The 27,948-nt window shown below is 41.3% G+C and overlaps 1 protein-coding gene across 2 annotated transcripts in view; it reads left to right on the plus strand.

The window, feature by feature from the left end:
• ADAM12 (ADAM metallopeptidase domain 12) overlaps positions 1-27,948 on the plus strand; it is a 358,074-nt gene that overhangs the window by 280,881 nt on the left and 49,245 nt on the right. For both annotated transcript variants that reach the window (XM_048856240.2, XM_048856241.2), the window contains 2 exons: positions 23,048-23,225; positions 26,824-26,913. In XM_048856240.2, coding sequence (XP_048712197.1) covers positions 23,048-23,225; positions 26,824-26,913 — 268 coding nt within the window. The remainder of the gene's footprint in view (positions 1-23,047; positions 23,226-26,823; positions 26,914-27,948) is intronic.

Raw genomic sequence — 27,948 nt, forward strand, 5'->3', positions numbered from 1 at the left:
GAGTTGTGCTAGAGAATTTTCAGAGGAGCTACTGCCACTGTCTGGTGCTGAATCCTGAAAATCAATGAACCAAGTTTTAATCAGCTCCTCTGTGTTATGAGCTGAGCTTTACTTAATAAATAAATGCTAGGAAGTGACTCAGAGAAGAGCAATGAAGATGATCAGGAGGCTGGAGTGATTGGCTTGTGAGGAGGATGATTTAACTGGGAATTTAAATTTGATGATTTAACTGGGAATTGGTCCTGCTTCGAGCAGGGGGTTGGACTGGATGACCTTCTGGGGTCCCTTCCAACCCTTATATTCTATGATTCTATGAGGAGGAAGAGTTGAAGGGGGTATGTATATGTAGCCTGGCTAATGGGAAATAAGTGCACACCACACACCTATCTGAATGGTATAATGTCAAAGAGGGCCAGGGATGCTTTACGGTTGTACATAAGTGTATAGCAAGGAGAAAAAGATGAAATTAAGAAAGGGGGCAATCAATGAGCTGTATGCATCTATGTTTTTGTCTCCCAATGGGACTGCGTGAATCCCCAGATTTTGGAAATTTGAAGAAAAGAAAATGGGACAAAACACTGTTAAATATGCTGTAGGAAACAATTCTGCATTAGCAGGGAATTGGACTGGATATCCTTAACAGGCCTTTTCCCTCTTTCTGTTCCAGGCACTGTTCATGCCTGTGCCCATATGGAGGCCAATGTACTACCTAGGGTTGCACCACTAGGAAATAGCTGCCCCAGCCTCATTTCCCACCATGATGCTCCTCTGGCACACCCCCTGCAGTGGGGGAGCACCTTTGAAGGGGGTAGAGAGTTAATTATGCCACCTGTGGGCAGTATAAAGTGGCAGTAGCAATACCGTGAATTTCTCTCCAAAAGTCTGATTCTTTATAGCTCATTTGCACCTTTACAGAGAGAATGTAAACTGGGTGGAAAATGCTACCTTTCTTATATGGTAACATTGTAAAGCCACTTGGTGTGGAACTAGATGACTACACAAGGTACAAGGAAGTGGAGACTCAGACACTATGATTCTCTGATGTCAGTATACTGTTGAGTGTTGGCTGGGCACATTGCTGTATTAAATGGGTTGTGGCCTAGGGAATCTGGTTACTTGTGCCGTGGTCATAAACTCAGTGAAGAAAAAAGGGAAAATGGAATTGGAACCAACTCTTCGATAACCTCTTGGCTATTGTCAATTAGTTTACAGGATTTTAGCAGGACTATTCCTCTCAGTAGGAAATGACTAATTTTGATTAATTGCCTTTCATCTCACTTTAATTATTGACTTTTGTGGGGGGGGGAGGAGGACAAGAATATGGAGAATATGAAACAAGTTAGCACGCAGTAGAAATTCTACCTGAGGTTGGAAAAAATATGTTGATTGCACATTCATTTACTGCTGAGGTTTGGAGAAAACTTTTTAGAAAAATCATAAAAGCATCCCCCCATCATCAACACATTTTTAACTAAAATTGAAACCTTTTGCAGTTAGAAGAGAAAGAAAATGACTAAGGGGAAGGAGCAGATGGTGTAACCTGGACAAGATAAAAATATTACCTGGTTAGAATCTATTTAGCTACCCTCCCAAATTAATTTAATTGGCTCAGTCTCGATTTTGTTAAAAGAAAAAAGAAAGCTATCGAGGGATTCTTTAAATGCTGTTTCAAAAGAGCATTACTTTTACAAAGTATGTTCTAATTTCCTCTAGGCACAATTGGATGTTCCTCACTCAGAGCTGGGGTACATTAGTTACAATTAAGGCTAAATAAAATTTTAACGTGAAAACATAATTGCATTTCTGTGTTGATACTGCCAGGTGTCCACAACTCCTTTTTTTTTTCCCCATGAGAGGCTAAAAGAGACTTTGCTATGAAGATTTCATGAATACAGTTTCCCATTTGCAACATACTGTCTGTGATTTCTTTATACCATCAACCCAATTGTCCAAGTTGTATTAGATCTAGAAAAATTTGCTCTGGCTTAGAAGTAGAGTTGTTTTGAAAATGTAACCCTTTTGTGCATTTTGAAAGAGTGGGATTTTTTTGTTTTGTTTTGTTTGTCAAGGGGCAGTTCCCATATGACTGAAAAACAGTTGAGTTAAGCTGCTGTAGCACAGAGGGATCGCAATGCCTCTTTGGATGCCTTAACTTGGGTGTCCAAGTTTGAACATTGGGCCCTATATTATCTTTCTTTTTTACCATTAGTTGCATGTCTGTATTGCTGCTACTGAGGAGAAATTGGTTGTGGTTGATGTGCATACATCTAGCCTACATTCTAGCAAGCTGATTATTAGTGCAGTTTGTTATAATGTTTTCTGGGCACCTCTGACTTGCAATTTTTAATAATTTACTTTCACTTTTTTTTTTTCAAACCTTCCCACATTTTTACACTGATAATTCTCATACTTTTTGTTCTCTTTTTTTAAACTGGGTCATCCTATGCTTTTATTAAAAGCCAGATTTGAAAGTGCTCAATACCTGCCATTGGGGCCAGATTTGCAAAAGTTCTCTGAACCCAGTACCTCCCATAATGACACTTAGGACCATATTTTCAAAAGAGCTCAGCACCCAACATGCACCTACTTTGCTGACCTTTTCTGGCCATTTATTTAGATTCTTAAATCGAAGGTGAGCCCTTTTGAAAATTCCAGCCATGGTCACTAAGGCTTCACATTGCTAATTATTACACTTGTTCTCTTAAAAACAATGCCATGGACCGTCTTAGTAATGTGAATTATAAAGGCTGCATGTCTGCCAGATGAACTAGCTGAATGTCAAATTCACTGTCATTGTGTGAATTTCTTTTTGTTTTCTCTTTTTTCGATAATGTGTTGGGGGAGGGGTCTGTTCCCACCTCTTGTGTATTGCCTATTAGTGTTAATGAGTTTAAGAATGCATATCAAAGGAAGTCTGGTAATAATACAGATTTTATAACTCATCTAAATATATATTTGCATGATAAATGGTTGATTAAGGTCTCTGGAGGATCCATTCTGCTCAGTAGTGTCAAACCTCACAAAAGTTTAGGGAGCTTTGTTATTTTGTCATCTGTTTTTTGTTTTGCTTTTGTTTTTATGACTGACATAGAACAAAAGAAATTAAATCCAAAAAGTACACTAATAACAATAAAACATTTAAATTAAAACCCATTAACAACAATCTAGAAAAGCTTAAGCCTATGCTTAACCGTTATATATATTAGGTGTTCCAACACAATCCAATTTCTGAGCTGTGAAAACATTCTCTCTCATGAGATTTCCAGCAAGCTGGCTCCTGGTCTCAGCCAGATGTGCCATGAGAACAGCGTTTTGGCTTTGGTACCAATCTCAGCTTGAATCTGGAAGTGAAAAACCATTTATCCCAACCCTACAGAAAAGTTTAAAAAAAAAAAAGTTGGTCTGAAGTTTAATGCTAAAACAAGCAAAGAGTCATGATGGAAGTGGGACAGAGATCAGGGAGTATGGGGGTCGGTAGGGAGGATTTTTTATTTTATGCAAATTGATTCTCCCCTCCTTATTCCAGAGACCTTTTAGAACCTAGTCACCATAGGGCAAGTCAAACATTGAGTTAACTCTGAATTTCCTGACCTCCCTTGGATTGCTTTCAGTTGAACAGACTTTGCTTTGCATTTCTCAAACCTGCTGTTTGCAGACTCATAGACTCTAAGGTCAGAAGGATGTTAAATTGCAGAGTCAGCGGACCCATCTGGAATGATATCTTTAACCATTTGAAGAAAATGAAATTATCTTATAGATGTAAACAGACCCTAATTAAACTCTGGAGGTGTTTGTCTCCAGCCCAGTGCTCGCTGAGCTCTGCACAGAGGCAGACTTTATTTAAAAAAAAAAAAAAAAGTTGAATTACTGATGTAATAAATTGCTTGTAACAGAACTAGCTCTGTTTTGCCAGCAGTACAACTGCTTTTTTAAAAACCTAAGCAACATATCCTTATGCCCTAGTAATTTAGTACATTGCATTCCAGTTCTTCCTTTAGTAGGAAACAACCATGAGATTACAGAACAGACATATGTCAGCATTTCATTTAGCTTCCAGAAAATCCCTATGTGCAACTAGGAGACTATCAGTGCTCATTTGGCATCCTTTTTTAATAATTCAGATATATTATAGATACATTTAATTGTTTTGAGGGGGGAGAAAGATCACAGTTCAAGTGTTAGTAGCATTAGTTATAACAGGTTGTAAATTTTCCAGCCCTCCTCAGCAGTTTGTCACTATTAACAATTAAAACACAGTGCTGTGTTGTTGATATGTTTTTTTTAAACAGTTTAGTAGACAAAATTTGTGCTTCTAGAGACCCTAGTATGTTACTTTTGTGGTGCATTCCTGATCAGAACCAGATTTATCCAGAACCAGATCATATTCAGATTTACAGCAGCCATTTTCTATAATTGCCTTGACATGGACAAACATTACTTTTCGAATGAAAACACATTTTATTTTGTTCTAGTTGTTTACAAGAAATGTTTAAGAACAAATCATGTTGTCCACCTCATGACTATAACCTAGGGTGACAAGATAGCAAGTGTAAAAAATCAGAACTCTTTTTAACAGGGGATGGGGGGTTAAGTTGCGTATATAAGACAAAGCCCCTAATATCGGGACATTCCTGATAATTTAGGGACATCTGGTCACCCTAATGTAACCAAATCTGTACTGTTTTGCTAGCAGAGACACTTGTATGTAAGAAGAAAAGGAGGACTTGTGGCACCTTAGAGACTAACCAATTTATTTGAGCATGAGTTTTCGTGAGCTACAGCTCACTTCATCAGATGTTTACCGTGGAAACTGCAGCAGACTTTATATACACACAGAGAATATGAAACAATACCTCCTCCCACCCCACTGTCCTGCTGGTAATAGCTTATCTAAAGTGATCAACAGGTGGGCCATTTCCAGCACAAATCCAGGTTTTCTCACCCTCCACCCCCACACACAAATTCACTCTCCTGCTGGTGCTAGCCCATCCAAAGTGACAACTCTTTACATAGTCAAGTCGGGCTATTTCCTGCATAGATCCAGGTTTTCTCACATCCCCCCCACCCCCATACACACACAAACTCACTCTCCTGCTGGTAATAGCTCATCTAAACTGACCACTCTCCAAGTTTAAATCCAAGTTAAACCAGAACATCTGGGGGGGGGGGAGTAGGAAAAAACAAGAGGAAACAGGCTACCTTGCATAATGACTTAGCCACTCCCAGTCTCTATTTAAGCCTAAATTAATAGTATCCAATTTGCAAATGAATTCCAATTCAGCAGTTTCTCGCTGGAGTCTGGATTTGAAGTTTTTTTGTTTTAAGATAGCGACCTTCATGTCTGTGATTGCGTGACCAGAGAGATTGAAGTGTTCTCCGACTGGTTTATGAATGTTATAATTCTTGACATCTGATTTGTGTCTATTTATTCTTTTACGTAGAGTATAACTACATTTTGTCTTGTGAATATAGTGTAAATACAGAATATAGCTCTGTTAGGAACACTTTTTCCCCTAGTGCTGTGACCCATATGAACAAATCATATAAAGAAAAGGAGTACTTGTGGCACCTTAGAGACTAACCAATTTATTTGAGCATGAGCTTTCGTGAGCTACAGCTCACTTCATCGGCTGCATACCGTGGAAACTGCAGAAGACATTATATACACACAGAGACCATGAAACAATACCTCCTCCCAACCCACTGTCCTGCTGGTAATAGCTTATCTAAAGTAATCATCAAGTTGGGCCATTTCCAGCACAAATCCAGGTTTTCTCACCCTCCGCCCCCCCCCCCCCACACACACACACACAAACTCACTCTCCTGCTGGTAATAGCCCATCCAAAGTGACCACTCTCTTCACAATGTGTATGATAATCAAGGTGGGCCATTTCCTGGACAAATCCAGGTTCTCTCACTCCCTCACCCCCCTCCAAAAACTACACACACAAACTCACTCTCCTGCTGGTAATAGCTTATCCAAAGTGCATGATAATCTCCCTACAATGTGCATGATAATCAAGGTGGGCCATTTCCAGCACAAATCCAGGTTTTCTCACCCCCACCCCCATACACACACAAATTCACTCTCCTGCTGGTAATAGCTTATCTAAAGACATTTCCATTTACCTTTGTCTTGGCTTTACATTTCATCAGTTGAACATTTCAGTCTGCAGGGGTAAATATGCAGTGAAGTGCATGGAGAATTAAGCACACAATTTCTATTGTTAATTGGTTGATGAATGCCAAATTCCCTATGTGTCAGTGGATATTTACCCTAAAGGTTATATCCTAAGGTCACTTGAATGCTCCTTTGTTGGGCACATGCTGTATGCCGTGAATCACTTAAGGAGTTGATGTTGACTTGGATGTCTGAATCACTATAATTAAATGATGCTTAAGGCTGCATTTTTGCTACAGCTGTCGTGAGAATCAGAGTCCATCATGTCTGGGAGGGATGGGACAAAAACTTCAAAAATTTGAGAGAGATGTTTGTTTTACCCAAACAATTACAGCCTGCAAAGTAGCACAAGGGTCTTTTTCTTTTCTAATTGCAAAGTATTGTCGAACTCAGTGTGCACTTACAGTAGTTTACTAATTGCAGAAATGTGAGAAGAAAAGGAGTACTTGTGGCACCTTAGAGACTAACCAATTTATTTGAGCATGAGCTTTCGTGAGCTACAGCTCACTTCATCAGATGTATACCGTGGAAACTGCAGCAGACTTTATATATACACAGAGAATATGAAACAATACCTCCTCCCACCCCACTGTCCTGCTGGTAATAGCTTATCTAAAGTGATCATCAGGTGGGCCATTTCCAGCACAAATCCAGGTTTTCTCACCCTCCACCCCCACACACAAATTCACTCTCCTGCTGGTGCTAGCCCATCCAAAGTGACAACTCTTTACATAATCAAGTCGGGCTATTTCCTGCATAAGCATTATCCAGGCATTGGCACCCTGACAGCAGGATTGTCTGGCTATGTAGACTCCCTCCTCAGGCCCTACGCTACCAGCACTCCCAGCTACCTTCGAGACACCACTGACTTCCTGAGGAAACTTCAATCCATCGGTGATCTTCCTGATAACACCATCCTGGCTACTATGGATGTAGAAGCCCTCTACACCAACATTCCACACAAAGATGGACTACAAGCCGTCAAGAACACTATCCCCGATAATGTCACGGCTAACCTGGTGGCTGAACTTTGTGACTTTGTCCTTACCCATAACTATTTCACATTTTGGGACAATGTATACCTTCAGATCAGCGGCACTGCTATGGGTACCCGCATGGCCCCACAGTATGCCAACATTTTTATGGCTGATTTAGAACAACGCTTCCTCAGCTCTCGTCCCCTAAAGCCCCTACTCTACTTGCGCTATATTGATGACATCTTCATCATCTGGACCCATGGAAAAGAAGCCCTTGAGGAATTCCACCATGATTTCAACAATTTCCATCCCACCACCAACCTCAGCCTGGTCCAGTCCACACAAGAGATCCACTTCCTGGACACTACAGTGCTAATAAACAATGGCCACATAAACACCACCCTATACCGGAAACCTACTGACCGCTATTCCTACCTGCATGCCTCCAGCTTTCACCCTGACCACACCACACGATCCATCGTCTACAGCCAAGCTCTGCGATACAACCGCATTTGCTCCAACCCCTCAGACAGAGACAAACACCTACAAGATCTCTGTCAAGCTTTCTTACAACTACAATACCCACCTGCAGAAGTAAAGAAACAGATTGATAGAGCCAGAAGAGTTCCCAGAAGTTACCTACTACAGGACAGGCCTAACAAAGAAAATAACAGAACGCCACTAGCGGTCACCTTCAGCCCCCAACTAAAACCCCTCCAACGCATTATTAAGGATCTACAACCTATCCTAAAGGATGACCCAACACTCTCACAAGTCTTGGGAGACAGGCCAGTCCTTGCCTACAGACAGCCCCGCAACCTGAAGCAAATACTCACCAACAACCACATACCACACAACAGAACCACTAACCCAGGAACTTATCCTTGCAACAAAGCCCGTTGCCAATTGTGCCCACATATCTATTCAGGGGACACCATCACAGGGCCTAATAACATCAGCCACACTATCAGAGGCTCGTTCACCTGCACATCCACCAATGTGATATATGCCATCATGTGCCAGCAATGCCCCTCTGCCATGTACATTGGTCAAACTGGACAGTCTCTACGTAAAAGAATAAATGGACACAAATCAGATGTCAAGAATTATAACATTCATAAACCAGTCGGAGAACACTTCAATCTCTCTGGTCACGCAATCACAGACATGAAGGTCGCTATCTTAAAACAAAAAAACTTCAAATCCAGACTCCAGCGAGAAACTGCTGAATTGGAATTCATTTGCAAATTGGATACTATTAATTTAGGCTTAAATAGAGACTGGGAGTGGCTAAGTCATTATGCAAGGTAGCCTGTTTCCTCTTGTTTTTTCCTACCTCCCCCCCCCCAGATGTTCTGGTTTAACTTGGATTTAAACTTGGAGAGTGGTCAGTTTAGATGAGCTATTACCAGCAGGAGAGTGAGTTTGTGTGTGTATGGGGGTGGGGGAATGTGAGAAAACCTGGATCTATGCAGGAAATAGCCCGACTTGATTATGTAAAGAGTTGTCACTTTGGATGGGCTAGCACCAGCAGGAGAGTGAATTTGTGTGTGGGGGTGGAGGGTGAGAAAACCTGGATTTGTGCTGGAAATGGCCCACCTGATGATCACTTTAGATAAGCTATTACCAGCAGGACAGTGGGGTGGGAGGAGGTATTGTTTCATATTCTCTGTGTATATATAAAGTCTGCTGCAGTTTCCACGGTATACATCTGATGAAGTGAGCTGTAGCTCACGAAAGCTCATGCTCAAATAAATTGGTTAGTCTCTAAGGTGCCACAAGTACTCCTTTTCTTTTTGCGAATACAGACTAACACGGCTGTTCCTCTGAAACCTGTCAGAAATGTGAGAGTTTTCCATTTCAGCTATTTAAATGGATGGTACAGAATAAAAATGACCTCCCCTTTTTGGACAAAACTACTGAGAATACAGTGGCAAAACAACTCTGGCATCCAATAGAATCCTCAGGTTTCCCTGATCTCTTTTACTGTGAAGACTGCACTAATCTTGGTCAGTAATATCCTCTTGGCAATGGATAAACGTCCAGGTGTGAAATCCTGGCTCCACTGAAGTCAATAACAAAACTCACCTTGTCTCCAGTGAGATCAAGATTTCACCCCAGGTGTCCATATGGATCCTCTTTAGTTCTGTCAGCAGCATTGGATTCCTTTTGAATGCAAGGTTTTGTTGGCTCGCCTGAGGACCCTGATGGGGTTGATCTCAACTGGGTTCACTCTTCTCCTTTTAAGGTACATCTGCACTGAAATGGGGAGGGTTGATTGTAGCATATGTGGACATACCTAAACTAGCTTTGATCTAACTGCTCAAGTATGTACCCATGGTACTGGGCAGGCAGAGCTTGTCCATGCAGCCTCCCATTCTGCGCACACAGAGAGAGAGAGCTCACTCTGGAGCTAAGTTGGTTGCTGCTAACTTGACCCGGTCTCGTATCTCCCACTGCTGCTCTCTTATTTTCCCCTTCTTGATCTTCTCAAAAACTGCATGAAGTCATTTGCTAGTCAAATAACGTGCCTTCTTGGGGTCTGGTTTATTAAGAGAACATTGTAGTTCAAGTGTCAACTGAAAACAAGTCTTCCTTCTACTCTACAATTTGTTCAGCCCCTGGCTGGGCTCAAGAATTCCTTCCCAAAACCCAGGTCCTGCTGACTGGCATGTCCTCAAGCCTCTTCCTCTTAAGGCTTCTGTTCCTGTCTCTCACTGCAGGTAACTTCAACCAGGCTTTTTCATCTGCCTTGTGTTGAGATGTCCTTCCCCGGTCCTCTCTGTCCATAGATTTTCTTTAAATTCACAGCAGGTGTCAAGGTTCCTCCCCCACTCTGAACTCTAGGGTACAGATGTGGGGACCTGCATGAAAAACCTCCTAAGCTTATCTTTACCAGCTTAGGTCAAAACTTCCCCAAGATACAAAATATTCCACCCTTTGTCCTTGGATTGGCCGCTACCACCACCAAACTAATACTGGTTAGTGGGGAAGAGCTGTTTGGACACGTCTTTCCCCCCAAAATACTTCCCAAAACCTTGCACCCCACTTCCTGGACAAGGTTTGGTAAAAAGCCTCACCAATTTGCCTAGGTGACTACAGACCCAGACCCTTGGATCTTAAGAAAAATAAACAATCCTCCCAACACTTGCACCCCCCCTTTCCTGGGAAATGTTGGATAAAAAGCCTCACCAATTTGCATAGGTGACCACAGACCCAAACCCTTGGATCTGAGAACAATGAAAAAGCATTCAGTTTTCTTACAAGAAGACTTTTAATAAAAATAGAAGTAAATAGAAATAAAGAAATCCCCCCTGTAAAATCAGGATGGTAGATACCTTACAGGGTAATTAGATTCAAAACATAGAGAACCCCTCTAGGCAAAACCTTAAGTTACAAAAAAGATACACAGACAGAAATAGTTATTCTATTCAGCACAGTTCTTTTCTCAGCCATTTAAAGAAATCATAATCTAACACGTACCTAGTTAGATTACTTACTAAAAGTTCTAAGACTCCATTCCTGGTCTATCCCCGGCAAAGACAGAATATAGACAGACACACAGACCCTTTGTTTCTCTCCCTCCTCCCAGCTTTTGAAAGTATCTTGTCTCCTCATTGGTCATTTTGGTCAGGTGCCAGCGAGGTTACCTTTAGCTTCTTAACCCTTTACAGGTGAGAGGAGCTTTCCCCTGGCCAGGAGGGATTTCAAAGGGGTTTACCCTTCCCTTTATATTTATGACAGCAGGTCACTCTCCTTCTCTTCACGGATGGAGCAGGTTCCCTCTTCAGGAAGTCCTGCCCCTTCCCTGTCCCCTCAGGCTATCAGATGATCAACTGATCCAAAGGCCAGGCTCAAGCCCAAAAACATCAACCAACCAGTCCTTTCTCAGGACTGAGTTTGAAGTAGCCCTCTCTTGCATTTGGTGCTATCAGTAGAATGTACATCTCTCTCTTTTAGGGACATTTGCTCAAGCTCAACCAGAAGAAATGGGCTTGATGCAGGAATTACTTAGAGAAATACTGTGGCTTCCCTTATGCAGACTAGATGGCCATAGTAATTTCTTCTGAACTTAACCCTTGAGTCTAACTAGCAACATCAATCAATCAACATCAGTCATCCGGCATGATCTTTGAAGTTTCCTACGCTTTTCAGAACCCCAGTGCTATTAGCAGTCTCTCACATGGACCCACATATGGCATCTGCAGAGCAACATTCTACAGATACAGTTGCCACAAGCCATTTCAATACCTCCTCTGTGATGTTGTGGGTATCATCCAGTTCACCTCTGAGTGCTTATTTGGAACATTGTGTTATGATGGGTTCAATGGTTTGGATGTTCTCACCGCAGTTGCACAAAGGGGAGCTTTGATTTTCAACTTGTGCATCAAGTAGCTGCATCTTCCAGGGTTTGTTCAGATGTAGTTCAGTGGGCTCCAAAATCTGCATGTCAGGTCAAAACCAGGAAGATGGCTTGGTGGGTCAGTAATAATGTGCTAATTTGGAATGGTAGATGAGGTTCAGACACTTTCGCCATTCCCTGGTCAGACACAGAGACATGAGCTGGTTGTGTGTGGCCCACAGTGGTTTTCGTGATTTCAGGTGTTGTTGAGGTACATTATCCATAACCTGCCAGAAGGGAAGTTCAGGGTAGTCTTTGGTATGTTTAAATTCTTGTGATGTAGCTATATCTTGATGGGTAGATGGAGGTTTGATGTTTGCTAATACAGAAACTCACGGTAGAGGTGTTGATTTTAAACTTCCCATGATGATTCACATGGTCTGGTGCAGCTGCCTGTCCACATGTTGATTATGGCAATTTCTTGTCCACACTAGTGCACAGTACTCTGCAACTGACTACACCCAGGGCCAAGGCCAGTATTCATAGGACAGAGCCATTGATCCTCAGCTTTTTTCCCACTAACTTTTGAATAATTTGATGTGAGACTTCACTTTAGAGGCTACTTTTTTGAAGTGATCATGAAAGGTCAATGTGCGGTCAAGAATGACACCGAGATATGTTAGCTTTGGGTCATAACGCACAGTTTCACCACAAAACTCGATAGAATGTACTGTGCAATTCTAATGTCAAGGTGGAAAGCAGAGACTACCGATTTGTCCAGATTTGGTCTCAGGCACCATTTCTGGAAGCACTCCTCCATCATTTTAAGGTCAAAAGTAAGGGCCACTTCAAATTCTTTAAAGCTATGGGGCTGAGTTGCATAACTGCTAACAGCTAATAAAATAAGCTTTTAGCAGTGATACTACAGTATACACATAAAGGACTGGAAACAGGGAATTAATATATTTATGTTTGGGTATAAATTTCATGAATTTATTTTGGTTTGTTGGCAATTAACTGGGTTTGGTAATCCCACTGTTTGGCGATTCTACTGTATCATCCTGGGTCCATCCCTGATCAGCCTTTCTGGGGGCTGACGTAATCAATTAGTGATCCCCAGCATCCTACATTCAATTTTGCCTTGGTACCCAATCTGCTCCCACTATCTGCTATTAAAAAATCATTTCCATAGTCCATCAAAGGACAAAACCACATTATAAATGTATTTTTTAAAAAGTCAGAGTCCTGAAATCATGTCATGAGCTAATGAAATTCCATCATCAGGCAATACAGACCTGGTACTTCTCTGAGACACTTGTAAGCCATTCCAGACAGGGTCCCTGTAATCTAACCAAAAAATCAGTAGGAAACAGAATGTAAGCTGTGTATTTTGAACAGCAGCATTAGTCATGTATCTTTATTCACTTATCACTTGCGGAGGATGTTCCGTTTTGTGCCACAAATTTAAACAGAGAGTAATCTAGTTTCGCTTCTTATCTACAATTTCCTCAGATGCTGGTAATCACTGCAGGGCACAATGTAACTACTACCATGTTTCTCCTTACCCTAGCATCACCATTGGTCTGGCCTTTTCATCCCTTTCTCTAGTATTTGTTCCCTCTTTAATTTTTTCTGTAGTCAGCATTGGATTAACATCAAGTACTAAATAGTAAACTGTGTAACCTGAACTCTCAGCAATCTGGTAAATTTTTATTAATGCGGTAGCAGGCTAAAAGGAAACAGAGCAAATGATGAGTCAGAGGTGAATTCAAACTGATTATAGCTACTTTCCCTGGCTGTCTGGTTTCCAACAGGAAAAACAGTTGTTTAAGCACAATTCCCGTAGAGCTTTTGCAAGGCAGATAACTCCAGAATACAGTTAGAATACTGTCAAGATTGATAAATTGGTTAGTATTGCTTCACCTCCGGAATACAGGAATGAAAATCACAATAGGCCTCTCAACAAGAAAAAACTTTTCTGACTGTACATTTGTCAAAGTAAAAGTAACTTCTAATAATGTTTTACTTGGCAGTTTTGTGACTGCAAAAATATTAAGCCGTGAGAGTGTATACTGTACAAAACCATAAGTGTTGTTCCTCTGCCGAAAGTATTTTTCAGAATCATCGAACCATGTTTCATTACTACTTTCTACACTGAAGTCTTGCATTCAGCATTCTAAATCTGCCCTTCAGAATATTTCTAGTAGTTAAATTCTCACCCTGAGTATTTCGGCAGAGGACAAATCTACCAGAGGTTCTGGCAATCCAGTCTAGGCACCTGAGGTGAATATTATTTGAATGTAGACTGGGAATCTTCAGAATTACCAGGGCCCAATTCAAATAAACCTAAAGCATTTATATGTGAAATTTAAACATTTCGGTGAAAAGGCTTTCTTTTTATAATCCTGGAAATTTCATTGTAACACAACAAGCTGTTATCGCCACATAGCAATTCAATTAGCCACTAGCCTGACCTTCACAATTACATATTGGGAGTGTAAAAGCTACATTGTAAAGAACATGCCAAAAGCTATATAAGAAATCTAGGCTTGCTTTTAAACCACTGACCATGAACTATACAAGTGAGAGCTTTGATATCATGTGTAACAACATGGCCCAATTTCGTGCTCTACTTTATTGATGCTCTAGGGATTAAAACTATAAAGGAGAGAAAGAGTAAAAAATAGGCTAGAAAATAAGTGTGAGTTTTCACACATTGGGTTTATTTTGAAGCAAAATTTATATTTTAATACTATATAATAGAAAAAGCTCTATTCCTTTAGCCAAATCCTCTCCATTCAGCTGAAGAGGGATAGTGGAAAGATGCCTCCTATCCCCAACCACTCCTGGGATTGGTTGGCTGCTGGGTCAGTCCCCAGCAGGTTGTTCTAATTTATGCCACCTGTCAATAGCCTCAAGGGGCCATTGCAGCAGCCAGGAATTAGTGGAGTGCAGGCATGCTCCAGCTATCCCCCTTTTCCCAGCCACGTCCCCTTTGCCTGTCACGGGCAGTGAGATTGTATAGGAGGGGGGCTCTGCAGAACCGCATGCTTCTCCAGCATCCAGGTATGCCTCTTTAGGAATGCTCTACACTGCTTGAGCCACATAAAGCTGCCTTAATACCCAGCAGGATCCGGCCCCTAATCTTCAAGCTGTTTGCTTGCATTAGACTTGTGGGATCTACTTTAATTAAATGATTCTGATTTCTTTTAAAAATACATAAATGGATCCATCATTTAAATGGAAGACTGAGACATAACATCCCCCATCTGGCACTTGTCTAACTTGAGACAATTTCTGTGAAAACTTGAGTTATACAAAGGCAGATGTAATGTCAATGATGAAAATCTATAGTATTTAAACACCTGTTTAGATATCAGATAAGGTTGGGTTTTACCTGCTGCTTTGTGCATGACGGCTGCTACATTCCCTGTGCTTATTTAATTCATTACCATAAGATGCTATACAGGGCACTTAGAGTCTGAGAGATGCTGTGTAATAGCAGGATGAAACTGTATTTGCTATGTTTAGACATCTCAAAGGAGGCCTTAAAAAGTTAGTTTGGAAAGATTAAAAGAACATTAATGTCTTGAAAGCTAAACCAAACCCAAGCGGATGATTGTTTTACTGAAAGGGAATGTTGTGTAGTGGGTCAGGAGTTTGCGTGTTTGGAAGCGGGTCCTCAGCCAGTTTAAGTTGTCATAACTCCATTGAAATCAACACCCTACTGCAGTCAGTGGCACGAGGATACTTTATGCCAGCTGAGGATCTGCCCCTCGTAATCTTGAATTCTGTTTCTATCTCTGACATTGATTTTTGCTATGTGATCTTGGGCAAGTCGCTTAGGGATAGATTATTAAAGGTATTTAAGACCTAGCTTCCATTGATTTCAATAGGAGCTAGGTATCTAAATACCTTAAAAAATCTGACCCTTAGGCCTAAATTAACCTCAGGATCATTCCTCAGCTTGTTCTCTGCAAAGGGGGTGGTGATATTTAAGCCACCTTCACAGGGCTGATGTACATTTTAATTGATTGTTTGTTTATAAAATACTTCAGGTCCCTGCCTGAAAGGTTCTGTATAAATATTGTTAGAACAGTGGACATCAATGAGGATGGAGAGAGGGCTGGAATAAAAGCAGCATAGAGGTACTGGAATTGTGGTGAGGAAAACTGTTATGGCAATGTTCTAAAATTCCTGGAAATAAAAACACTGCAGAATATGATTCTGAGCAGTGATAGTCATAATAATCTGAATGTTCCTGTAATGGGGATTGGAGGTTTGTAAGAATAAATGGAGCACAGGAAAAAATCTGCTCAGAACAAGTGCAGCTGTTTAACATCAAATTGCTGAAAAGGAAACCAGCTAAAGTTCAAAATGTTACAGAATAGTACATGAGTTTAAGGGCACTGGTGATTAGGAAGACAGGAAAATAAAATCACATTTTACTGAAATGAGAAGCCAAGAGAATCTGAGGCGAGATGGGGCTTGATCCTGGAAGGTGAAAAATGATTCTTTGAGATGCTGAGCATCCTGTACTTACAGTGAAGTCAGTGGGAATCAAGGGTGTTCAGCACCATTGTGGTACCTGGCAGGATCAAGCCCATAGTCATGGGGTCAAATGCCATCTTGGGATAACTCTGATGACCTCAAATAGGTGTGGAGTCAACAGAGTAACACCTGGGCTGAACTGTGACAATTTTTTCTAGAAATGTGTGACTAATGCATACATATGCTGCCGCTCGGATACTCAAGGTGTCACATCATGGGTTGATAACTGCCTTGGTGTAACTGATCCCTTGGTTTGATCCTTCACTAGCACCTGGTGCATCTTCCTGGAAATGTCTGAGAAATATAAACTAGGTGCAGAATTAGGGAGATTATTTCTCAAATGAGGTGGCACATTAACTAGGAAAAGATTGGGGAAGATAGAGACTTGGAATTTGGGAGGCTGTGGGTTTGATTAGAATATAACAGAATCACTAACCAATCTAACCTTTAGCAACAACCCAAGCAGGACTCTGAGACACCGCTCCTGATGGGCCATGGTGTTGGGAGTCAGGCAGGGATGAGTGAAGACTGGTCATGCTGGTGCAGCTCTTCTACCTGCCTTTCTCTCAGCAGCTTTTTCACAGCATCCTCCAGTCTGGGAGATTTAAGAGGGACCCGAGCCATATGGGTAACAAGAGGCAGGTCACACAAGGGAGGTTTGCTAGGAGTCTCCACTGTCTCCTTCATGATGTTCCCTGGGCAGAGCCCGTCTGTGAGAAACTAGCTACCAGGGACAATCCTCAGGAGGGTGGCTTAGGAGTGCCAGGGATTGAAAAGGGACTCAAGTTCTGCTGTCTGGACTGGAGCAGCCAAGCTCAGGTGGACTCAGTGGTGAAAATCTAATGATTTCTGAGGGTATGAATTGAGGTCCAGCCTGGCCCTAGAACCACCAGAACAAACTCATGATCCTGTCATTGGAACTCTTGCCTTCCTCTCCCCTTACCCACTCTTTTGGGGTGTGGTCTCCCTTATCTTTATTGTGAATGTAAATTGTATGGAGCCAGGATCTCTCAGGGAGGTCCTACAAGGCTGGTTGGCAGTGTAAAAAAGAGTAAGAATAATCATCTTCAGGTCATCATGAGCCAGGGGTTTCTTCTCCTATGCAACATGCTATGAATTACAAGATATTTTAATAATAGTATCTCATATGGCACTTTTTAGCCATTTATTTAAAAACAGTTTACAAAGGAGGTATCATTATCCTCGTTTTACAATGGGGAAACAGAAGCATATGGAGAAGAACCAGAGTTTTCAAAGTATTTATGTGCCTAAAGATGTATATAGGCATCTAGTGTGATTTTCAAAAGCACCTTGATTCCCTGAAGTGACTTGCCTAAGATCACCCAGCAGGCTGGTGGCAGAGTTCAGAATAAAACAGAGGTCTCCTGAGTCCCAGTCCAGTGCTCTATCCATTAGGCCATACTGCCTCTTGTGGTATTCATTGGTGTGGACAATCTGAGAGGCAGTGTGGTCTGGTGGACTGGACATGACTAGGAGTGAAGCTGTCTGGATTCTGCTCCCAGCTCTGCAACTGACCTGCTGTGTGACCTGGTATGAGTTGCTTCACCTTTTGGTTTCTCTTTCACCTTTTGTCTTTTTTATCTATTCAGACAGTAAGCTCTGTGGGGAGGGACAGTCTCTCTTACTGTATTTGTGTACAGTGCCTACCACAATATTCCTCAGCCCTGTTCTAGCAGGTCCACCCCTGAAATTGAGAGGACAAGTTAACCTCTGAGTTCATGCAAAAGACTCTTAACTGCTAGAGTGTACAGGGCAATAGTGTGTGCTGCAGTGGTAGCATTAACAGAGGATTCTGAGTTTCTTAAAGGGCACTCTCAATGATGCCACTTCACGTAGTTAATGAAAAGAACAGGTCAACAAGGACTAAACGTAAAAGCAGATGTATAGAAAAAGAGCTGGCATTTACATGGCTTAAATATTTGAAATAATAATGAATGGAAAATGTTCTGAATGGAACAAAACCAGGCGCTGTCACATCACTTACTACTAATGGCATCATCTTGCTAAAATGAATGCCTCATTTGTAGATGTGAACAATGGCATCTTGCTTCTGATGGGAACTAGAGCATTAATTTCATGAGACTCTGCACCCAAGTTTCAGTATTAAAGGAACATGGGTGATGTTGTTACAGAATGCTGGTAATTCAAGAAAGCTAGATGTTGTGGGCCAAACTTGTCCCTGCCGTAAGCCCACTGAAGCCAGTGGTGTGTACCAGGGATGATTTTGGTGCTATGAGTGTATATCTTCAGCAGGCATGTTTGAATTGAAATTATCCATGGTGGGTAAAATTTACCCTTATGCAGAAAATCTGTGCACCATTTACATGCCACTTAGGATCTCAAAATAAGTTGGACTCAAGTAGTGCTTAAACTGGCCTTGTGCTGGGCCTCTGCACAGCGGTGAAATAAGATATATAAGAAACATATAATGATAGTGGCTTCAGTGATGGATAATGAGCTATATGGTGTATTTTACTAGCTGTAGGTCAATAACCTGAATCTGCCACAGGACGGTAGTTATGAAAGCTGTTACCTTCTGAAAGTTCTTTAGTGCCCTCTGTGAAATGAGCTGATGGTCTGAAGTGAATTCCTACAAAGGGAGGGCCTGCGATACCATACAAGCTGTCACCACCCCCATTTGGCACCTGTGTTGAAAGTTTCAGGAGACAGATAAAGGACTGCTTGGAAGGTGGAGACCAAACTACCTTCTCATGTCTAGAAGTGGTTGCTCTAGGTCAGGTTTGAAGCATTTTGGCAGAGCAGTGCGAGGAAGCTTGCTGTATCTGTTCTCTGGAGGACTTCAGTCCACATGATGACTACCCCACCAACTTTCACAAGCTCTAAATTTGTTTAAACTGATAACATGCCTAATGCTGTTGACATATGATAGTTATTGCTCCATCCCCCTCCCCGCCAAGTAGCTCATGGTGCTGCTGAAACAGCATAAAAATAACAGAGCCAAAACATCATAGCCTAAAAGCAGAAATATCAAATGATATGACTGTCATGTGGGGAGGTAACATCAAAGAAATGGGAAAAATCTTAACATCAGAATGTCAGTGATGTCAGAGACCAGTCCTGCTTCCACAGAAAATTCCCAGTGGCTTCAGTGGATGTAGGATCCTCCCCTTCGTGGGTGAATTCACTTTTCAAATGCTTGTTTCCAGTTGCTGTGCTTTTCTCATTGTTTGTTTATTTTTGGATTGCTTGGTTGAAGAACAAATATTTTCAAAAAGTTAGTCTTTTCTTTTGTAAATAACACGTGCTCTACTGATGTCAGCTGAGGAAATCAGTGTCAAGAGCAGGAAAAGCCAGAAGATGAATGGGCCTCTTACTTAAAAATAGGAAACAGCTTGAAGTTACTTTTCGGGGATGGCGGGGGGGAAAAGAAATCTCATTCAATAACAATGACATTATTTTGTCACTGGTACAGAATAAGGGTTCTGTTCTCCCAGTGGTGGACACATGCACCTTCCATTCATATGAACAATTCTGGGCATTCATAAAGGGAAAGATATAACCCTAAATATTCAGAGTTTTGACCAGTATGCTGCTGTAGCAAATTTACTGAGCTGTTGAAACTGTTTACAAAAACAGCAGAGAAGGAAATAAAGTGTATTATCTATGTTCCCACAACAAATTTTGACTGAACATACATGTCTTTATGTCTCTCTTCACGTTGGTGGGTTTCAAATAAACGCTTACCAAAAAACTACAGGATCAAGTATTCAGATATTCACAGCTTGAGGCAAGAATCATGCCTAGTTAAATCATAGAATCCTAGAATATTAGGGTTGGAAGGGACCTCAGGAGGTCATTTAGTCCAACCCCCTGCTCAAAGCAGGACCAATCCCCAACTAAATCATCCCAGCCAGGGCTTTGTCAAGCCTGACCTTAAAAACTTCTAAGGAAGGAGATTCCACCACCTCCCTAGGCAACGCATTCCAGTGTTTCACCACCCTCCTGTGAAAAAGGTTTTCCTAACATCCAACCTAAACCTCCCCCACTGCAACTTAAGACCATTACTCCTCATTCTGTCATCTGCTACTACTGAGAACAGTCTAGATCCATCCTCTTCGGAACCCCCTTTCAGGTAGTTGAAAGCAACTATCAAATCCCCCCTCATTCTTCTCTTCCGCAGACTAAACAATCCCAGTTCCCTCAGCCTCTCCTCATAAGTCATGTGTTCCAGCCCCCTAATCATTTTTGTTGCCCTCCGCTGGACGTTTTCCAATTTTTCCACGTCCTTCTTGTAGTGTGGGGCCCAAAACTGGACACAGTACTCCAGATGAGGCCTCACCAATGTCGAATAGAGGGGAACGATCACGTCCCTCGATCTGCTGGCAATGTCCCTACTTATACATCCCAAAATGCCATTGGCCTTCTTGGCAACAAGGGCATATTGTTGACTCATATCTAGCTTCTCATCCACTGTCACCCCTAGGTCCTTTTCTGCAGAACTGCTGCTGAGCCATTTGGTCCCTAGTCTGTAGCGGAGCATGGGATTCTTCCATCCTAAGTGCAGGACTCTGCCCTTGTCCTTGTTGAACCTCATCAGATATTTTTTGGCCCAATCCTCTAATTTGTCTAGGTCCCTCTGTATCCTATCCCTATCCTCCAGCGTATCTACCTCTCCTCCCAGTTTAGTGTCATCTGCAAACTTGCTGAGGGTGCAATCCACACCATCCTCCAGATCATTTATGAAGATATTGAACAAAATCGGCCCGAGGACCGACGCTTGGGGCACTCCACTTGATACCGGCTGCCAACTAGACATGGTCCATACAGAATCTGTGAATCATGCATATGTATGATGCTTGCATTTATACCAGAATTTGAAAATGCTGTATGTCTGCCTACTTGTTCGCATTCACATACACAGAATGTTCTGTGCAACTTTCTCCCATCAAACCAAGAGTTTTCAGGAATCACCAATTGAGAGAGCTGTGTGTGGCTCAAAAGCTTGTCTCTCTCACAAACAGAAGTCAGTCCAATAAAAGATATTACCTCACCCACCTTGTTTCTCTCATATCCTGGGACCCACAGGGCTACAACTACACTGCATACAATCAAGAGTCCACAGTTATGCTAATCTCCCCTGGTTCTATACAAGGGTAGGTAGGAAGGTTTCTCAATTTCCCTTCATTTCCTTCCCCATTATCCCCAGATCCCTTCCCTGTTTCCCCTAAGAGCCCAAGGCTTCTGAAATGTAGCCTGACTCCTCTCTCATGCTCCTCTGAACATTGATAGTTTCTCTTCAGCACTGTCATCCTACTAAACATTAACATTTTCCAGAAACCAATTCCTTAAGTGAAGATTCCTGTTAGCTTATTAGAGTCATGTTTCAGTGAACCACAGCATTGTTTAGTTTAGCAAGTCAAGCCCCATAAGTGTTCGGTGAAAATTATTTTCTTCTTCAGAAGCACATCTGCATCCTGTGCTAGAGAGCTGATTATTTTATTTCAGAAGAATCTGTGAAAAGGTAATTTTAAATAGGAGCAAATTAATTCTTTGCATAAGGTACTCTCCACCTTACTGTAAGATCCTAATTAACCTTTCTAAATCAACATAGGAACTTAAACCTCCATTACATTTACAACTGTTGCAGTCTGGGTTTTTTTCTTTAACTAGAAAGGATCCTTTCTCTGCTGTCTCTGGGCATGGTCTCACAGGCTCTGAGAACACTTTCTACTCTCCATTATTAGAAATAACAATTAATTCATTAAATTCTGTAAATCAACAGCATAGGACTTTCATTTATTATCTTATTTGCCTGTTAAGATTATACCCTGTTCTTAATAATATGTGACTGATAGAAAGCATTTAGGGAACAAAGCCCAGTCATCATCAGTCTGGCTTCCTGTGCTGCCATGATGTTGAATTACTGCCTGACTGCAGAGTGGTGGTGAATAGTGTCCAAAGTCTTCAGGGAAATAAGACAGCTTGCATGTTATTTGCCAGCTGGTTGCGATCCAGATCTAATGTAACCATACACATGTCCCAGTGGAGAAAGGGAGCTTTGGCATTCTTTACAGGGTGATAGCATGATTTCCACAGTAATGTACCAGTGACCAGATCCAAGTACTACTGAAGTCAGTGGGCCTTGGGGGCCTGGGCCTGTTCTCTTTGAATCAAGTGATAAACATCCATTGACAACAGTGGGTGCAGACTTGAATCCTCTGCAGTAAAAGCACAGAGCATTGCAGAGCATGTCTGTAGACTTGGTGCTAACACCCTTTGAGCATCTTAAAAAGGAAGTCAAAATATTCATGCCCATGACCAGTAATCAGGGGAGTCAAATTCTGCTTTTGCACCAGTGTAAATCCATAATATGGGTGGCTTCAGTATTTACTTTGGATCCATCCTGGTATAAAATGAGAACAGAATTTGCCTCAGATCCATGGTCCCTAGGCCTTGACTTCAAGGCAAGTTTTGCTTGCCTGGGGATTGCAGGAATGGGCTTGGTATTTAAATAACTTGGTATTTTTCTCACTTGATTTCCCTAAGAAAACCATGAGTCTACCAAGATGAAGGCAAAGGGGCCTACAACTTCTCTCTAATAAAATGTGGTAACTTTAAAATGAGAGTGAAATCTATAATTTTGGGCCAAATTTTCAAAGGGGCCTTAAACTAGCTCCTAAGGCCCTGCCGACGATTCTGCACTTGTGGACGGTGCAGGATGGCCTAAACTAGCACTCAAAATTTTGCATGCATAGTCAGCTATGTAGACATCCAGCTCCTGATTTGCAGGCAGAAGACTTGTTTGCATCCATAAGTTAGGTGGTTAAGCATGGAAATTCTCTTGGAAATAATTGAGTCTAGTCTCAAAATGTTTCTTGGAATGGTTCAACCTACAATGAATTCTGTGTGGAATGGTGAATAATGGAAAGCCTGGTGCTTGTTTGTGTATAGAGGTACAGGGGGGTCATCTGAAAATGCTAATCTTCCTCTTTTTCAATCTTTTTCTCTCCCAGCTATCCATTCCCCATGATGTTCAGCAGCTGCAGTAAAAAGGACCTGGAAAACAGCCTGGAAAAAGGAGTGGGGATGTGTCTCTTTAACCTGCCTGAAGTTAAGGAATCATTTGGTGGACGGAAGTGTGGGAATGGCTATGTGGAAGATGGAGAGGAGTGTGACTGTGGGGAACCCGAAGTAAGGCTGTCTCTCTCTCTGTCTCTTAGAATTACTGCTTTTCTCCTTGCTACCAATCTTTTATGGAGAAGAGGGCAAGAGTGCTTGCAAATTAGTCAAAGTACTTTTTTGAGACTGATGGGTATTAAATAAAATTCTCCTTCCTCCTCCTCCTCCATTTCTCAATCTCAAACCTTAATTAAACTCCCCAAAATAGCTGTTAGACTCCGCTTTTCATTGTGTCTGATTGCAGTGCAATAGGCAGGCCTAAGTGTCATATTAGTGTGGTTTTACAAACTACCTGTATCTCTTAAGATTAGTGCCGGAGAACTTTAACCATGTTCCTATTGGGATTTGCAACATGGGAATCCCTTTCAGTACTACTTAATGACCTGAAACCAACACAAATTAGTTAAAATTACTAAGATTTCTCAAGATACCATATATTAGCTGGAGATTTATTTCCTTGGATTTGGAGCTACTTGCTTTTATAAACTAAATAATATCATAAAACATTGCTCCCAGGAAAACCTGCTTCCATTGTTATGCACAATACATTTCCCACTTTGGTTTGAATTTTTTCTTTGCTGCCATTTGATTCAGTTGCCTTACTAATAGAAATAACCTACACTACTTACAAAAAGGTTACTGCTACTTCAAAGCTGATTCAATTTAATTTAGTGTGTGTGTCAAAGGACTGCTCGAATCAGGAGAGATGATGCAGAAAACCAGGATTAAAATGATATCTGATCAGACATCCGTACTTCTTTTGGCCTCAATATTCATTGGTCATATTGAACTTCTCCCAGACTAACTGAATTGAACACATCAGCAGATGAGGCATTTGTCTCCTCTGATAAATATGGAACTGCTGACAAAATAGACCCAGGGCAGTTAAAATAGCAAACGACCGCTGTAGCCTTTCCATACAGTCTATTGAATTTGTACAGCCCATAAGGGTTTCCTGACAGCTCACTCATTCTTTGGGGTAACAGGATTGAAGAAGTAGGCTTATCTTCTTGTTTAACTCCTCTAGAGTGTCAATAGCTTGCAAATAGCTTTCTAATCCAGTTATCTTTCTCATTTTTACTTGAGTGTTAGTGACACCTTTTTAGAGTCGAAGCCACTTAATGCCATTGAATAGTACCTTGATCTGCCTCTTCTTTCTCTGTTTTCTTAAATATGTTAGAAAACTGTGACTCAGGTACAATGGATTGAACTTGCAGTCTCCCACGATAGTCTGAGACGTACCAGCAAATCTGTTACATTAGTTAATGTTTCACGAGCCAAGTCGTTTAGAGCAGTGTCAGTACACCAGTGCTAATGCAATACTATATGGCACCAGTCACAGTGCACCTCTGGATATGAGACTGTCGCATGCTGCACATTCTAGTTGTTTTTATCAACTTTCAAGATTAAATATCATTGCAAACATATTTATGTACAACAAGTGGTTTGTCCAATGAGTTAGAATCACATACTACAATTTTCTTTGCTCTGCTCATAAAAGCTTTACCCAGGAGTAGAGGTGTATTTAATGTCCAGGTTTAAGAAGTTTGTGCGCTATGTGATGATCACACAATGACCTTGAGTTTATGGCTCTGCAGGACCTGTTAACCAAGACATTAGGACCAAGTTCTGAGACCCTTATTCATTGGGTCATTGAGAAGTATGCATCTCAGTATAAGGGTCAGCTAAGGGTAGCTGATTACAGCCCTTGCTACGTTACCACAATTAAGACAAGATGTGAAATCCTGATTAAGACTGATGTCAATGCAAAACACCAGTTACGTTCAGCATTCCCGTTGCGGCCCACATTAAAGCTTTATGTACAAAGAGAGCTGAAGGATGTGCTGCAGGCGTATTCTGCAGCACCTGCTTCCTTCTTTTATTTTAAAAATTAAACAATTTTGAAACAGACCACAGAAAACGTGTAAAGTACTGTAACATCTTTTGGGCAGCAGAGAGGTTCATTGTAAACCCCACGTCCTGGAGACAATGGAAGAAATTATGAGAGATGTTGGTGCCTTGTGATAACAAGATGGTCTGTATTATCAGTAACTAACATCTCTTGTGGAATGCAGGAGTTGTAATTTGTTTGGCTGAAATGCTGTCATAGGCCAGGAAACCTACTCCAAGAAACCCAAGTCCTATGCTTTTCTGTTCCTGTGAACAAGAAATATTTTGAAGTAGCAGCCCAGGCTTGTGACTTCCCATCTCTCCTCCATCACAAAACTCTCTTGCCAGCATTTAAAAGACAACACCACAGTTATGACAATTTACCAGCCCAAACACAAAACCTGTTCGCCTGCCCTTTACCATGATGAGTAACAGGGGAGTGAGTGATTAGAATTTAGCAAGAGGGATTTTGATTTTTGGTTGGAATGTCATTCATAGCCTCTATCCTACTTTTGAATATTCTGTAGCATGGATAGATGGCAGGCTGACTTAACACTGCTGAACAGCAGTTTCATCTGCTGCTATTTTAGATCTGAGACAGATGTGATTCAAGTGCTAGTGATTTAGCTTGCAACTCATGACTATAATCTCAGAAGCAAATCCACTAGTTTCTTAAAGTTTTTATTGTTTCAGTCTAAGACAATAAAGTTTGTAAAAACCCACATACATGGGAAGTGCCACAATCTAATGCACCAACATGAACTGAGAATGTATCAGTTAGTGATAGTGCCGTTCATATTTTCTACAAAGCCCTATTATCAGAATAGCTCTGATATAAGACTATTGCACTTGCATTCTCAGCAGTATTGAACAATATTATTATCTCATTCTCTATAACAGCCACCAATCCCCTTGCAGTACAGAATTCTGATTAGATACTTTCTTAAAAGGGAGGACTGTAATGCTCATGTTTAATGACACCATAGAGCCCATGTGTCAGATTCTCAGCTGAGGTAAATCAATACCGCTCCACTGAAGTCAGTGAAACTATGCTGATTTACACAGCTGAGGATTTGGCCTCTAGTTACTCTCTAAACAAGTGCAATATCTGTTCAGTATTTTAACAAGAAATAACTAACAATTAAGGTGGGTTAGGTTCATTTTTTTCTTATTCTATCTAGGAATAACTGACAATTAGGATTGGCTAGATTCATTTTTTTTTCTTATAATGTCTTGGAGACTGTCATATCTTCAGGGTTAGATTCGGTTATCAGTGATCCTGTGCAGCCTCATTGACAACAGTGTCACTGCCCACACATAGCTGAGGACAGAATTTGGCAATGAGGATTTGGGCCTAATTCACCACTACATTCCTCCAGCTTCATACTAATGGAACTCCATTGATTTCAGTGGAACTATAACCACTGGTGAATCTTACATGTATATATTGTACATGTTAATAATATATGGGGCCTGATGGTCAGTAAATAGGCATAGCTCTATGACCCTTGCTGGTTTACTACAGTTACTTATGGGGTCACAGATTTCAAGGCCAAAAGGTCAACTAATTTGAACACCTACATATAATTTCACAGTATTTCTTGCATCGAACCCATAAATTCTGTTTGAGCTACAGCAAGCTTTTTAGAAAAATGTTGACTCTTGATTTATAGCCAATTTTTATTTAAAGTTGTCCAATTATAATTTACTCTCCATCTAGGAATGTACAAACCGTTGCTGTAATGCTACGACTTGCACTTTGAAAGAAGAAGCAGTGTGCGCACATGGACTTTGCTGTAAAGACTGCAAGGTGAATTTGTAGAAAGGTTTCTTATTTCTGTGGAGTGGCAGAATTCCATAATCCTCTTAATTGCAGATTAGTAAACAAGGAGGCAGAACAAACAAATTGGTATCATTAAGCATTAAGACACTTGTGGTATTTCATGTAAGCAGTTAAAAAAAAAATCAGCCAGAAGCAGCAGCTGAAGATACAGGGTCAAATCAATAGGCCCACCTTAATTGTGCCTGCAGTATTTGTGGCTGTTTCCACTCGTGCATGCAAAATCCCTGCATTTGTATAAACTTCTGCATGCAGATTTTTGCAGACACTTCTGGATGCTATGCCATGGCAGGCAATCAAGGTATGCTGGACATGCTTCATATGCTGTATCTGGAGGGGTTCTTAAGGAGGATGAATGTTAATGAATTCTATTAAAACAAACTTTTTTGTTGGCAAGTCACAAATGACAGCAAATCTTAGCCTTGTGGCTACGGTTATGAGCACCCAGGCAGGGTTGCCACAGACAGTAATACACAGGATTGGTAGACGCTACGCACGGCTCATGCGGCGCCTCATGGTCTCGGACACCATCCGATGGTCCAGAGACATCTACATTGAGCACATCACCGGCCACCGACAGTACCAGGAGGAGTGAGCCGGTACGACATTGTGCACCCACTGTGGGAAAAAGACTGAGCGGCTTTCCCCATTGGACCATATGAACTGGAACCATAAACCCACTGAACATTAAATCCCACCAAATGAGGGTAGACCCATCCCCACCATCGTATTCACTCACTATACTCCGCACCTGAACATAGCCGTTATGTGGATAACTTACCCCTATATCTCAATGTCTGTACTCTGACCGGTTAAACTTTTACGCCCAGTCGTGGAGATGGCAGATTATTATGTAATCCTTACTCCACCAGCTCCTAAATCGAATTTCGTACCCCTTGATAATCTGTACCTTATCCCCTGACAACCAGAAACTTCTATACTTGAACTCTGTACCGTTTCTTATTTCAACATTATCTTAATAAAATTATTAATTCCTAAGTCCTC

The sequence above is a fragment of the Caretta caretta genome, chromosome 7 (assembly GCF_965140235.1).
Source record: "Caretta caretta isolate rCarCar2 chromosome 7, rCarCar1.hap1, whole genome shotgun sequence".
Classification (NCBI taxonomy): domain Eukaryota; kingdom Metazoa; phylum Chordata; order Testudines; family Cheloniidae; genus Caretta; species Caretta caretta.